At 47.4% G+C, this 15468-nt stretch overlaps 1 protein-coding gene across 1 annotated transcript in view; it reads right to left on the bottom strand.

The window, feature by feature from the left end:
• The window catches only part of STK32B (serine/threonine kinase 32B), a 368267-nt gene extending 353089 nt beyond the window's left edge, over positions 1 to 15178 (bottom strand). The window contains exon 1 of the mRNA XM_032855239.1: positions 15091 to 15178. Within this exon, the coding sequence (XP_032711130.1) occupies positions 15091 to 15142 (52 nt within the window). The 5' untranslated portion in view covers positions 15143 to 15178. The remainder of the gene's footprint in view (positions 1 to 15090) is intronic.
• Between the last annotated feature and the right edge of the window lie 290 nt (positions 15179 to 15468).

The raw sequence follows: 15468 nt of genomic DNA, 5'->3' as shown, positions 1-15468 counted from the left end.
GGCCTGACCAACTGGAAGAATGGAACTATTATTTTCTGAAGTTGGGAAGACAGGAAGGATTAGATTTGGGGATGGGGCAGAGAAGCAAGAGCTCAACTGAGAAGCTCTAAGAGTAAGGGTCTTGTTAGATATTCATGTACAAATTTTGAGTTGGGCTGGCAGTTGAAAATTTAAGTCTGCACGGTATAGGCTGAGCTTAGGGGGGAAAATGAGGTAGTTATCAGCAGATAATATACTGGTATTTTAAATAGTATTTCTTCCACCTGACCCCAAACAACTTCATATTTGAGGCCCTCTGCCCTATTGACCTCAACCAGAAATCTATATCAAAATCTAACACAAAGTGTGGTGCATAAACAATGAATTCTGTTACCCTGAAAAGAAATCAATCAATTAATTAATTTTTTAAAAAGTGAATGTAAACCAGAAAAAATAAAAAGTATACCTGAAACTAATAGAACACTGTATGTTAATTATGCTGGAATTAAAATAAAGTAAAATAAAATAGGAAAAAAAATCTAACACAAAAATGTTCCCATTACTTACAAAGACACAAATGCATCTAGCAAGATGAGGAGTAGGGGCACCCCCACAGGGGCAACTCAGGGTAAGCCAAAAACAACCAAATTGCCAAAATGCATACCAGAGCCCAATCTTGTGTCCTATTTGCTGGCTAAGAAAGAAAAATAATCTAGGGTACCTGGGTGGCTCAGTCAGTTGGGCAACCGACTCTTGATTTTGGCTTGGGTCAGGGTCATGATCTCAGGGTCATAGGATCAAGCCTCATGTCAGGCTCTATATCCAGCAGAGTCGGCTTGAGTTTCTCTCCCTCTGCCCCTCCCCACCCCACTCATGCTCTTTCTCTCTCTCTCTCTCTCTCTCTCTCTCAATAAATAAAATCTTAACTTCCCACTCACCACACCACAGAAATTAAAGGGACTGGCAAATAATAGCTCTGAAAGATTTATAACCTCAGTTTAAGACCATGATACTTGGGAAAGAACAGAAACATTTGTTATTTTCTGGAAGAAATAAAATGCCAATGCAAATTACTTTCAAATGTAAATCCAAAGCAAGCATAATTCTGGTTTAACGCATGAAAGGTGTGTTCCACTAAGCTCCCTTTGATTCTCCAGGAAGATTGATGGAGTAATTATACTCTGGAGAGGAGGGTTAAGAAACTGTGTTGGAACTTAATAAATACGACATGCAGCAACTTTTCAGTTTTGTTTAAAAAGTGTGCTTAAAAATAATTACATTTTAAATGGAATTCATAAATTTCTTATATCACTTACTCGAACTGCAGAAAATCCTGCCGCACCATGATTTTGCTGAATTTGATAAGCCGTATCACCTACAAGTAGAAAACTCACGGGCATTTTCCACAGGATGATGGGACTGGAAGATCTGTAGAGCATCTTTAGTTGTGGTTTTGTTTAAGTGTACATCAATACATAGTGATTTAAGTAACTCCATTTATGCAAATATATTCCGTTGTGGACATTTACAACCCTCCTCCTCTTCTTGTGGATTATATAATGCTCATAGCCACTAGTTTCTCCCCCTGCTAACCGATTCTGCATTCTGTAAGTATCATGATCATTCTAAAATTAAAACCTGGTCACATCAACCCGCAGATTAAGCTTTGGTGTCTCTTGATCTTCTAACAACAGGGCCCGCTTCATGGAAGTGAACCTGAGCTGTCATACAGAGCTCTGTGCTCAGAAGGTCCCTGTACTTGGTTTAACACCCAGGGGTTACTTTTATCCATGAAATGTTGCTCCCTGAGGGATTACACTGACACATGTGCATAAGCAGAGGCTGTGCATCCAAGGTGTATGCCCCCCCCATTCATTTGCAATGCTCCACGAGCACAGAATTCTGGTAGAAACACAATGTGTACAGGCTTGGCAAGACCCAGGTAGATGAGTTTTGTCTACACCTGAGTTATGAAGGGCAGTGACATTCCAAGGAGCATGAGGGACCAAGGAACCCCATGATACCCTCTACCCTGAGTTATGTGTGAGCTGATCACTGACGCTGAACTGAAGACACAGAAGGGAAGGAAAAGATGGGACAACCAAAACTCTTTTTCTTCCCACTGTCTCCTTACTCATTAGTAAGCTGAAGGTAGAGAGCACTGGCACAATGTGCACATATCAAGGAGAGAAATTAAAACAGCTGAGTTCATCTTGAATAGCATTTCCTCTGTTCTGGTAAGAACAAAATACGTCTGCATGCGTGTGCTTTGCAATATGAATAGTGTGATTCTGGCAATTCCGCACATGAGTTAAGTACTCTTGTATTTGCATTTAAAACCGGCACTGCACAATATTCTTTCCATGATAATTTAAAATTTTAAATACTGTTTGCCTAGAATGCTATTAAATAGCAAATTAAAAAAAAGAAAAAACCACGACAAACCAAGGGAGAGGGAGACCATGGAAGAAAAGAAAAAGCTTTATAATTTTGTACCTTTAATGGCAGTTTTGTGATTCTTACACAAGGGAACCCCGTTTTTCTTTCACACTAAGTCCCACAAATTAAGTAGCCCGCCCTGCCAACTAAGAGTAGAAGTCAAATTCCTCAGTGTTACCGACCTGTGTATATTGTGTCTCCCCAAAATTTATATACTGGAACCCTGACCCTCAATGGAGTGGTATTTGGAGGTGGGACCTTTGGAGATTATCAGGGGGAGATGAGGTTATGAACATGGGGTTCCCTAGCATGGGATCAGTGTCTTTAGAACAGGAAGAAATAAGAGCTTCCCCCCCATCTCCACAAGGTGAAGATATACCAAGAAAACAGCTGTGTGCAAACCTGAAGGGAACTCTCATCGACACCTTGATCTTGGACTTGCCACCTCCAGAAGTGTGAGACATAAATGTCTGTTGTTTAAGCCCCCACTGTGGGGTGTTTGCTGCAACAGCCCGAGCTGAAAAACATAGTATGACATTCTAGGCTCTTGAAAACCTGGTACTAGCCTTAGTGGAGCTGGCTTAGACCCCATCTCTAAGGTTGCCTCTCTTCTCCACCATCACACCTGCTCCCCATTAACTCTGGGATACTGAACACCTTCCAGTTCTCTCTGCCCACCTTGCCTCTATATGTGCAGTCCCCTCTGCCTGGAAGGGCCTTTTCCTGCACAATCTTCCCAGTTTCTTTCCTCCCTACATTATCTTCCCTTGGCTGCTACCTGTTTCCCTCCTTCAGGACGGGTCTCAGAAGTTGCTTTTTCTGGAAACAATTCCCAGACCTGGCTTGGGGCCTCATCTGAAATGACGCACTGAGTTACGATGCAATGGTAAAATTAGGTGTGCTCATTTCCCAGAACTGCCATGATAGGTATCACGGTTGTGGGGAGCTCAAAACAACAGAAATTTATCCCCTCACAGTTCTGGAGGCTGCAAGTCTAAGATCGAGGTGCCAGCAGGGCTGGTTTCTTGTGTGGCTGTGAAGAAGCATCTGCTCTTTTCCTCTCTCCTAGCTTCCAGGGGATTGCCTGCGATTTTGGTGTTCCTTGGCTTGTAGGTGCATTACCAAACATCCCAATCTCTGTCTTCATGTTCACATGGTATTCTCCTCATGTGCATGTCTGCCTTTGTGCCCCATTTCCCACCCCCTTTTTTTTAAAGATTTTATTTATTTATTTGACAGACAGAGATCACAGGTAGGCAGAGAAGCAGGCAAAGAGAGGAGGAATCAGGCTCCCCACTGAGCAGAGAGCCTGATGCAGGGCTCGATCCCAGGACCCGGGGATCATGACCTGAGCTTAAGGCAGAGGCATTAACCCACTGAGCCACCCAGGCGCCCCTAACAATTTCCCCTTTTTATAAGAATACTAGTTCTACTGGAGGAGGGCCCATGCTAGCGGCCTCATCTTAACCTCACTGCATCTCGGTCTCTAAATAAGCTTACATTCTAAAGTACTGGGAGTTAGGTTTCACCTTACTTATTTTGGGGGACTCAATTCAATCCACAACATGAGGCATCCAGAAATCTTTTTCTTCTTTCCTCTCAAATGCCTAAGAGGATGGACATTTTCTAAAAGACAGGGGCCCAATATCTAATCCTCCCTAAAACCCCACTCCAGCCCCCAGGGCCTCCGTAGGGATTGAGCAAACAGAAGACTCAAAAGGTGGCTTGATCCACGTCAATGACAATGACCACCAGCAAAAGGACACCTGCTCCCTGGTCACTGTTCCACATGACTTGGCCAGAGTCAGGCACCGAAACACAGGGCTTGCCCTTCCTGAAAGATGAAATAAGGACCCAGGCAAGGAAGCTTTGAAGGCAGAATCTATCAGAAGGTCCTGTTTCCTAGGAGAATGAGAATGGGAAGGACCCTCCTGACAGCAGGGCCTGGGAAGAAGTCAGAACACCTTCTTCAGGCTCAGGGAACAGCAGCTCTCACCCAACGTCCTTCTCACCCAACATACCTTACACTACTGGGTGCTGACATCGCCTCACTCCATTCCCATGGCAACCATACAGTTGTATCCCCATTCTAAGGTTTAAGGAGGTTAAAAAAAAAAAAAGTGGCCCACAGTTACACACAGACAACACACAGAAAAATTAGGATCTCGCCCTATGTAACCCTCAAATCTCTGCTTTTAACTTCTATGCACTGACCTCCCTTGGTCACAAAAGGTAACCTTATTTAATGAAGTTTACACAGCATTTACTTTATTATGTGCCAGGCTATGTATGTAGTAAGCATGTCACATAGAGTAAGTCACTTACTCTTCCAAACGATTGAGGAAATAAGGCCCATTTCATCTCCATTTTACAGGAGGAAACCAGAAGTCATGGAGGAAAAGAAGCTTACTGGAGGGCACTCTGCAAGTAGGTGGCAGAGCCAGCATGGGGCTCCAGGCGGTCTGACCCTGGGTCTGTGCTTTTAAATAGTATGCCAGCTAAGGGGCCTCCCCGTTAGAAGACTCCATGTTGAAGCCAGGCTGGGGGCCTGGTGCATCCCAGAGACACACAGGCCCAGAGGCCCACACCCCATCTGTAAGGGGAACTGAGTGGAAGAGCACGGGACTGCACTCCAGTGTATGTCCTCGGGGGTCTGCTGTGACCTTCCCAGTTCCTGAGCCTGGCAGGCCCTGCAGCCACACAACTGCCATCCACTGTTCATCCACTGTAAATCCATTCCAAAAACATGCACTGAGCAAGTCATAAGCGAAGGGTCTACAAAAGGCGCCCACGGCCACACCAGGCCTCACAGTTTTGCATCTACCTTACTTTATCTTGCTTCCTATTTGTGGAAGTCTTAATCCATTGCCAAATGAAGGTAGAAACATGAAGTTCCTACTTGGTAGAAGGTTCTGTTAAAGTAAAACCAGGCAAGATAGAAAAAAGTATTAAATAAATAACCATAGGGGTATATAGGGCTGGGGTAAAAACTAATTCCCCCGGTGGGATGCCAGTGAGGGAGCTGGGGAAAGACTGATAGGAGGGAAAGAGCTTTCCAGCTACCCAGAAAGAAGTGGGACCAGCACCGCAAGGTTACCACCTATGACACCAAGTGTACCTCTCTTAGCCACTGTATCCCCCACTAACCATACCTCTCTCCCACAGCACTATTCTTCAGACATCGGGAGGGACCCTGTTAACCTTTCGCAAGTTGCCAGTGATTTTTCTCTGTATTTTCTTTGAAAACTGCTCAAGGACAAGCAGCTACGAGGACAGACATTTTGCAAAGCAGTGGGACCTGGACTAAACACTGTAAGAGCCAGAGGCCCTATGCTCGTGGAGACTCCAGTCTCACAGGGGAGACAGACACTAATGAAGTATACTCATGGGAATAAATGTAGAATTAGCACTGTGATAATTGCTACAAAGGAGACTGAGGTAATGTGAGGGGGATCTTGACCCAGCCTGGGAATCAGATAAGGGACCTGGAGAAGGACGAGTGGGAGATGAACAAGCCAAGCCGGGTGGGGTGGGTGAGCATTTCAGACAGAGGCAACAACACGTGGCAAGGCCCTGGGGCAGAAGTGGCATGAAACGTTCCAGAAACTAAAAGGATGTCCTGTGGTCCAAGAGTAGAAGCAACAGCACTGAGAACGAGCAGAAGGAAGGTCACTACTGCCTGGGACAGTAACTCAGTAACAGCAAGTCAAGGTTTGGGCTGTGAACCTGAAGCATGTGGAGTAATTTAACACATGCATTGAGGGAGAACATGGAAGTGGACAGGTTCCAGCCCCCACAGGGTCCTGAGGACTGTATCACAGTCTGAATCTTTAGTCCAAGAGCAATGGAAGCCACTCACGAGCACTGAGCACAGGACTGCCATCATTGCTATGACTTCAGTCATGAGTCTGGGTGGGAAGTTGCCTGGGCGGGTCCCCTGAGGGGTGATGCTTGAGTGGAGGTGGCAGCACTGTGGATGGAAAGACTGGGCAGATTTGGGAGAGACTTGGGAGGTAAAATCAACATAGCCAGGTGCCTAACTGGACTTGTGGGAGGAAGGCAGAGGGAAGAGCTGAGGAAAACGAGGTATTTTGGCCTTACAACTGGATAGATGACGGTATTATACACTTAGCTAGGAGACTCTGGAAGCACATGGGTTTGACTGAGGTTACTCTGGGCTTTGGGTTTTGTTTGTTTGTTTGTTTACAGATTTTATTTTATTTATTAGAGAGAGAAAGAGAAAGATTGCCCTGGGGGAGATGCAAAGGGGGAGGAGGAGAGACAAGCAGACGCCCAGCTGAGCACAGAGCCCAACCTGGGGCTCTATCCATGACCCTGAGATCATGACCTAAGCTGAAATCGAGAGTCCAGTGCTTAACCAACTGAACCAGCCAGGTGCCCCAGGTTATTCTGAATTTGAGGTATTCTTTTGAGACATCCAAGCGGAATTACATATTGAAACACAGGTTTGGAGGCCAGAGGAGAAATACGAATGAAGGAAATGAATTACTGAGTCACTGCTAAAAGAAAGTAACAGGCACCAGTTATTAACATATTGTCCCTTAGCTCCAGACCCACTGTTCTGTGGCACTGGGGCAGGAATCCATGGACATTTCTGCATCACCAGCGGGCTTCCCGCCAGGCACTGCCAACAGAGGGCGCAAGAGAGGCCCTGCCAGACCAGCGTGGAAGAAACTTCCCTTCCTCCACTTGGTTGTCCACCTGTCACCCAGCAAGTGTGCAGGGGGGCTGGCGGCCCTCCCCTCAGTGGCCCTCATGGATGAGTTTCACCTTCCAGAAAGTTCCAGCCCTCCATAGGCTGCCTGTTCCTCTAGCCACCAGGCACTCTCCAAGGAGATCTGAAACGCAGCCTGACCAGACAGGGGGGGCCCTCTTCCAGGTCTTGAGTGCCTTCCTGGCTCCCTCACCCTCAGCGCTGCCAGGAGCAGCCGTACTGCTACAGCTGCTACCTTAGTACTCCTAGAGTCTTCCCCAACTCCTTTTCAGAGTTAGCCTTTTTACAAGATGAATTCTTTGTATGACATGTTCCCTTTCTGAAAACCAGCGTGGCTTGGGGCTCCTGACGGCACCCGGACTGATGTGGGGTGACTGGGCATGCGGGGGTGACAAGATCAGCAGGGAGATAGGACAGAGGGCTGAGCTAGAGGCCCAAGGGCTCAGTCTTGAGGAACTCTAAGATTTACCGCAAGGGAGAGGAGGCCTCATTGTTTCCTCTACTGGAATATTCATTCCACTGGGGTGCTGGGACCCTCGCCACTCTTTCTAGAAGTTTCTCCATCTCCATCTGCAATTGCTCTGGGCCCAGATTTTAGACAACTGAGTACTGCTAAGAATATTTTGTTCCTTCTAATTCTCTCAGGAAAATGCCTAAGCTCAGAGCTAGCTTATGCTGTTTGATCCTCCTAAAATACCGATCCTTTTTCTCTTAAGGCATTTAAACCTTTCCCTCAAGACTCAACATAAATCCTGTTTCCATCTTAACACCCTCTTCACTCCAGCTCATATCGTGGGAAAGCCATCATCCGTCTCTCTACCCTTCTGCTGTCCCATAAAACAGGAATTGGTCTTACCCAGAAAGGAACGAGAACCATCTCCGCCTTCTCTCTCAGTGGGAAGAGAAGTGATATCCCGCATCGTGATATGCAAGAGTCTGATCTCCACTAACTTTACAGGTTGACATTTGGGGAAATCTCTCAGGAGCTCTCTATGCATCATAACTGGGGCCCACCGAGCTGTTGGCAGAATAGAACTCACTCTGCAGACCCCTGTCTACCCAAGCAAGTCCCAAGGGTAAAATTGAGGGACAGTGTTGAAAGGTCATTCTGGACTCAAATCCAAGGAACCTTCTCCAAACCAACTTTTGTGGTGATAAGTGTGAACATTCTACATTTGTTTCTCAAAAGCCTCTGAACTGGGAGGAATGCAAGAAATCGACCCCACTAAGCGACTACTCTCATCTTTCATTCAACCAACAGCTGCTGTGTGCCTTCATGGGCCCTGTTCCAGGCCTTGCAGACACAAAGGTGAAAAAGAAATGCTTGCTGCTCTTCTGGAGGTCTCGGTCTAGTGCAGAAGATGGGCATGCAGTCAAACAACTGAAATGAGCCAAGTGTTCCAAACCATGTCTCAAGGAACACGAGAAGACAGGGACTGTGTGGATGCTTCTGTTTGCTTCACTTGCCCTTCTTCTCTTCATACCCCACTACTCCTTGGAAAAATCCTTCCCAGACTTTCTTAGTCCACATGCCTCAAGGGGTGCCAACCCCATCCCCAGGATCAGAGGGTGGGCATGCGACCCAGCCTGGCCACGGAGAGCCTCATTTCTCCCCGGTCATGGTGATCAGTTCAAGAATGCTCAAGACTTAACCACAACTGATCAAAATGAACCCTGGGACTTTTTTTTTTTTTTTTCTGCAGCAACTATGAAAAACGAGGCTCCCTTTTCCATACTCAGAGCTATAAGGCTCTGAGCCTCAAGGTTGTAGGGTCCCCACAATGACAGAGCCCACTTGAAGCCTTGTGATCACACGGCGGGAGACAGACTATAACTAAGGGAGTAAGTAAAACAAATGATACGAGAGATGATGAGAATAGCTATGAAGCAAAGGAAGGCCAGGAAGGTGGGCTGGGCACGCCATCATAAGTAGGGTGGTCAGCAAAGGCCTCACAAGGAAGGTGGCATTTGTGTGAAGACAGAGCAGAGGTGAGGGAGCAGGTCCTGCGGGAGAAGCTCTGTGGGCACGGGTAGCAGGTGCTGGGCTATAGTATGAGGGTGTCCGTAAGTCTGAGGGGCAGGAAGGAGGCAGGTGGGCTGGAGAAAGGAAGGAGAAGGGGTCAAAGAGGCCGGGCTTGATGGGCATCTACGAGGACTTCTGTTTTTACATGTTGTTAAGGCAGAAGGAGTGGAGGTGGAGCAGGGACTGACATGCCCCCCGCCCACTTTTGGAGGATCACTCTGGTGCTGCATTGAGGTGATGCTGAGAAGAGAAAGAGCAAAAACAAGACCAGTTAGGGAGGCTACTGTAATAATCTAAGCCGGAGATGTGACCACGGCTTGGACCAGGTGGTAGTGGTGGAGGTGGTGAGAAGTGACCAGAACCAGGTAATTCCCTTCCAAAGACCTCACGTTGGTTAACTGAAGGAGGCTCACCTACCATCAGGTGCCACGTGGCACCTGATCTCAGCTACCCACATACTAAATGCACCATTGTTTTATATACCATTAAGAGGGAAAGGCTGCCGATGAATCTACGATGTGATTCTTTCCAGTCCCTTGAAAAAAGCTCTTTTAGACTTATTATAAACCACGATCATGTGAACAGCTATGACCACATGCAAATAATAAAACTACATCATAAATACCACATTGGCCAAACTGCATCCCCTGTTCAGAGATTTCAAACATGGCAAAATGAGTGCCTTAGACTCAATGAAGTACAGGAGTTTGTATACACCTGTCTGACTTCATAGAGCTGACTGACACATGCTTTAAGCTCAAAAACTTCATACCCATTTTCTATGAGTGTTCAAAGGTAGAGATGGATCTTACCATTCATTTCTACTAAACAATCTCATACTGATTTACGGCTATTTTCTTAACCCATCCAACTCCTAGCGTAGAAGACAAATCAAGATGCATTTTTCCATTGAGGTCTAGATCTTGAAATCGAAGGTTTACATCCTAGACTCCTGCATGAAATAGGCAGGTGCTTGATACAGCTGTGAAAAGCGAGCCCCTAAGCCCGCACCCCTTCCTTGGCACCTGTCCAGCCTCTACCTCTGTAGGGACTCTCATTATCTGAACAAAGTTTATTCCACGCAATTCGGAGCTTTCTCGGAATATTTTTGGCTTCTACCTTATGCCCAAGCCATAGCTGTTACATGTATGAAAACCAAGGTGTAACATGAATGAGTTTGCCCAAAGTATTAAAAAATTTGAAGCAAAGTCAGGAGTAAAGCCTGCAGCATAGACGCCAACCACTTTGTGAATCACAAATGACAGACACCTGTCTCCAGGTGAAGTATGAATACAATGTTTGGGGCAGGGGTTCTTTAATTGCCTTGGGTGTCTGAATATTTCCACAGGAAAGCAACTTTTGTTGCAGATTTGGTTAGACCAAGATGTTTTCATGATCTGAGCTGCATGTCAAGTTATCTAGACCAATAATAATGTAGAAATAACGCTTAAATGACCCTTTAATCTATGACATTCTAAAATGAGAATACCCAGAGCTTGTTAAATCAATATCCCCAAATCTGTGGGTGCCAGCCATAAATTTATAGAACACTGATTTAAAAAACCCTTTGGAAACTTAACTTACATGTTTCTAGAGTTCTAAAAAATATTCAGTCCCTTGGATCCAATAATCCCTCCCCTTACGCTTCATTTTAAGGTATTTATTTGAGAGAGAGAGAGAGAGCATACAGAAACACACACACACACACACACACACACACACACACACACACACACAAGAGGAGAGAGAGAATCTTAAGCAGGCTCCATGCCCAGCAGGGAGCCCGATGCCCAGCTTGATTTCACAACCCTGAGATCATGATCTGAGCTGAAATCAAGAGTCAGATGCTTAACTTGACTGCGCCACCCAGGTGCCCCATAAATTCCTCTAAGAGAAGGGGGAAAAATATACAAAATTTTCAAGCAACTTATTTATAAAGATGGAATAATGAAAGCAGCCTAAATGTCTAACAAGAAAATATTTAAGTACATTATAAGAGTCCCATTTGATGGAATACTACAGCCCATTAAACTGCATCTGAAGACATCGTTGCAACCTAAGCCACTTTAAATACAGTGCTGAGAAAAAGCAGAAACTTTATATCTGCCAGCGGGGGGGGGGGGGGGGGGGGGGGGGGGTTTTAAAAAAAAGTCCCAATATGGATAAGGACTGTGTTGGAGGAAAGCCACTTAAACACAATTTTGACATGAATTTGGAAGGGGAGAAGATTTTGTTTTCACTCCCAGAAGTTGTATTACGATGTGACTGCCCAACAAATGCTCTTTGAAGATGGCATGTGAGATGGTTATCATAAATGAGCAGGTGTTGTCAGAACGCACTGCTACCACCATCCTATCAAGGTCTGTGCAAAGAGTCCTGTGGCGTGGCGTGGCAGAGCCTGACCTGAGTTCCAGGCTCGCTGTGCACGGCCGTATCCATCTGTGAGAGTCACGTTTCCCCTAGGCCTCCAGCAGCGGCACAGAGAACACTATTAGGTGCCTACCTCTGGAGTTCAACAGACCTGGGTGTGAGTCTCAGCTCACCCACACACAGGCAACACAGGCCTTTCCTGGGGTCCCCGATTCAGTTACAGCTCTAATACGAAGCAGATTCTGAGACCTCCTCAGGCCAAGTTGTGATGATTCCAAATTAGGCATGAAAAGTAGCCCATACACTGTGTCAGGAAGTTAGTTGTTAATATTACCTGGATGCAAGTTAAACTTTTGCCATCTGAATGGAGATGGGCATGATACAGTTATGCAGTGCAAACTTTCAGCTACGGTTTAGTATTAAATTACTTACAAACCAGACTTGCTTTTGCCCAGGTAGGTGTTTACATCTTCAACCACCCAACAGCTCTGGTTTGGAAGGGCATGTGAGTTCACTGGACCATGTCATTCCCCTGCTTAAAATTCTTCAGTGACTCCAGATGTCTACACGGTCAAGCCCAACACATAGCCACTTGGCCCTTTAAGGGTGGTCCAGGACTTGGGGTTCATCTCCGTGCCTTCCAGCCTCACATCCCACACTGCAGGAGTACTAACCACACCCAATAATGTCCCCAATGAGTCCTGCTTACCCTTTACCATCTGGCTTTGCACATTCTGTTCCCTCCTTCTAACACACCCTTCCCCATCTCTACCAACCCCTCCTTACTGGTAATGCCTGCCCTGTGCACAAGACTCAACACTAAGGGGAAGTCTTCTCTGTCCCTCCTCCCTGCCTCAGGGTTAGGGACCCTCCTCTATGTTACCTAGAGGTTCTCTGAGCTCCCTGCATTGTCCTGGGTATTTATTTGCTCTGGAAACCCCCTGAGGGTTAGGATATTTGCCTTCATCTTCTCCATATTCCTGGTAGGCACAGGGATTGGTGCAAAAAAAAAAAAAAAAAAAAAAGATCATCAGCCAATGCCTACAGAATAAATGAATTAATTGGTGGCAAATAACAGAGCTTTACTTGCACAGGAAAATATACAAGAGATACGCTGGCAAAATCAAACAAGTTAATGTTTCACTGGGCTGGAAGCTGGCAAAATGAGGTGAGTCCTAACCTTGTACTTCAGGAGCCCTGAAACAGGCAGTTAACCTTGGGTCCAATCTGCTTTTGGAATGAGGAACAGCAGCAGGAAAATCAAAAATCTGGTTACACCAGATATAACTATTTTGCCAATCAATATTTTGAAGCATGTTTTCTGGGATAAAAGAGAAAGACAGATGTCCATATAAGGGAGGCAAATTTCCTCTGCAAATAAAAGAAAGACAAATGCTTTGAAAATTACCAAAAATACAACCTTTGATCCAGTCTGGAAGCATGAACCCCTATAATTATTGGAGTTGATATGTACATTTGTGCTTTCATCTATGAAGGGAGTCCATGGTTTTCACAAATGCTCCACTTATTGGCTCAGGGGTTGTCCCCTCCAAACTTCACGGAGAAGTTGTAACCTCCATTATGACTACCTTTGGAGATAGGGCCTTTATGGAGATAGATGTTAAGTAAGGTCATAAGGGTGGGGCCTTAATCTGATAAGACTGGTATTCATGTAAGAAAAGGAAGAAACACCAGACAGTTCTCTCCAGCTCCTCAAGCACACGGAGGAAAGCAGGAAGGGAGCTCTCACCGGAAACCAGCCCTGACAGCACCGTGATCTTGGACTTCTGGCCTCTAGAACAGTGAGAGAACATCTCTGTCTTTGAGGCCACCAACAACAACAAATTCCGTCGTTTAAGCATCAGTGGTATTGTCTTATGACAGTCTGAGCAGACTAATACAGATCCCTTCACTAAAATAGACAGAGTTTTGACTTCTTGCAAATAGAAGGTTTTTGATGCAAGTTATGTTCCCCACCTGTCAATGAGTATATATCTTCTCATGGGACCTGAACAGCCTTGATTGTAATCTCAAAGGACAAAAGTGCTTCAAAGAGGGGACAAGCCTGTCCCAGAGCCACCACAAGGAGGCTGTCCCATAACAGAGCACACCTACAAACGCTGATTTCAAGAGCCCTTTAACTTCCATGGAGAAGTTAGGGCTTGTGTAAACTTGGCCAGGATCAAGTTCAACAGCATGTGTCCCGACTCTTCTGGGACGCCCAAAGGCCTCCACCACCTCCCTGCCTATGTCTCCTCTATCCCTGCCTGCCTCCCCACCTGCCTGTGCCCCAGACTAAAGAACGAGGAAAGCCTCTGGTCTCCTTGGGTGCCCAGGGGCCTTCACTGGCCCCACTCACCACCCTTATCACCACGGATGGTCATGGCTTATTCTATTTGGTGCCATTAGACAGGAACTCCTTTAGGAAAGCACCATATAGGGCCAACCCACTTAAATTATGTTAACTATCTTCCCGTAGCCTTTTGAGAGGGGCTGTCTGGGCCAGCATGTGACTACCACCCACAGCCTCGGCCATTCCAGAAACCATGATCTGTGTCCACAAGCCTCTGCCTGGGTGGTGATAAGCACCGTGTCTGGGGAAAGGCTGTTCAACCCCCAAGCCAGCTCTGCTCCTTAGGAGCTATGACTGGGCCCCATTGCTTTCTTCAATTGCAAAACGAACAACAAAAGTACCTACCTCATCTTGTTGCTGTGAGGATGGAGAGAACACATACAAAGCCCTAATACAGTGCCTAGCACATAGTATGTGCTCAGTACATCCTACTCTTGCATGGGGCCAGGTGAACACCGGAGAAACCAAAGCATTAGGAAACCAAGCTTTTAAAGGCAGAGTTAACAGATAACCAGCAATACTGTACTGATTACAGTTATAAGGCACTCCTCACATGGATAACCAGTGGTTAAGTTTCAAACAATCCCTTGTTCTAGGGTAGTAGGTGGTATCGTAATACTCATTTCATGGGTGAAGCAACAAAGGTTTCAGAGAGGTTAAGCAAGTTGCCCAGGACACACAGCGCTGGAAATGGCGTTTGGCCAGTTCAAGTACAGAGCTCTAGGGACCTGAGCCACAGGGAGGCCCAGCCCTGGAGTTCAGCTGAGGCTGGGCATCCTACACCACCGGCTCCGCCAGGGAGGCTGCCACAAGCGGGACGCCTTCTTGGAGTCACAGAGTTTAAACAAGAAAAGTTTCCCTAGGCCGTCCTGGGCCAAGAAGGAGAGCAGGCTGGAACCTTCCTGTGCAGGAAACCAAACGCATCGTGGACACACACACACACGCACACGCACCGGCCACCTCCCTGAGCCTCCGGCTCTGAAGGAGACCGGGGCTTGGGGAGCTGGAGCCGAGCAGCACCCGGACTTGCGTCCCAGGCAGCTCCTCCTTCCGCTCTCCAAGTGAAGGCTGGTCTGTACCCCCTGTCCGATTCTGCGCGCCCGCCCGGAGGGGCAGCGGCACAGAGGAGGAACCTCGGCAGGACCAGCGCGCCGCGCAGGGGGAAGGAGGGGTGCGCCCCTCGCCTCTTACCTTCCTCATTCTCGTCAAACACGGGGGGCTTGTGGGAGTGGTTCCCGCCCATATTCCGCCGCGGCGCCTGACCACCGCTACATGCCCGGCCACGGGGAGCCAGCAGCGAGCTGCGAGCGGCGGGCGGCGGGCGGCGTGGAGAGGGGAGCCGGGAGCCGGGAGCCGGACGCGGGAGCCGGACGCGGGAGCCGGACGCGGGACGCGCTGCGAGCGCCCAGCCCAGGCGGCAGCCGCGCGCCAGCCGGAGGGGGCCGAGCGCCGCGCAGGGGCGGAACCGCGACCGCCGCGCCCCCTCCTCCCGGCGCCCCCTGCTGCGCTCGCACGCCCGCCGCACCCCCTCCTGCGGGCGCCCCCGCCGCCCCGCCCGGAAACCCGGAG

This window comes from Lontra canadensis, unplaced genomic scaffold (assembly GCF_010015895.1).
Source record: "Lontra canadensis isolate GAN:19392208 unplaced genomic scaffold, GSC_riverotter_1.0 scaffold1, whole genome shotgun sequence".
Lineage (NCBI taxonomy): Eukaryota > Metazoa > Chordata > Mammalia > Carnivora > Mustelidae > Lontra > Lontra canadensis.
Note: the sequence above shows the minus strand (reverse complement) of the source record. Positions and strands in the feature narration are given on the sequence as shown.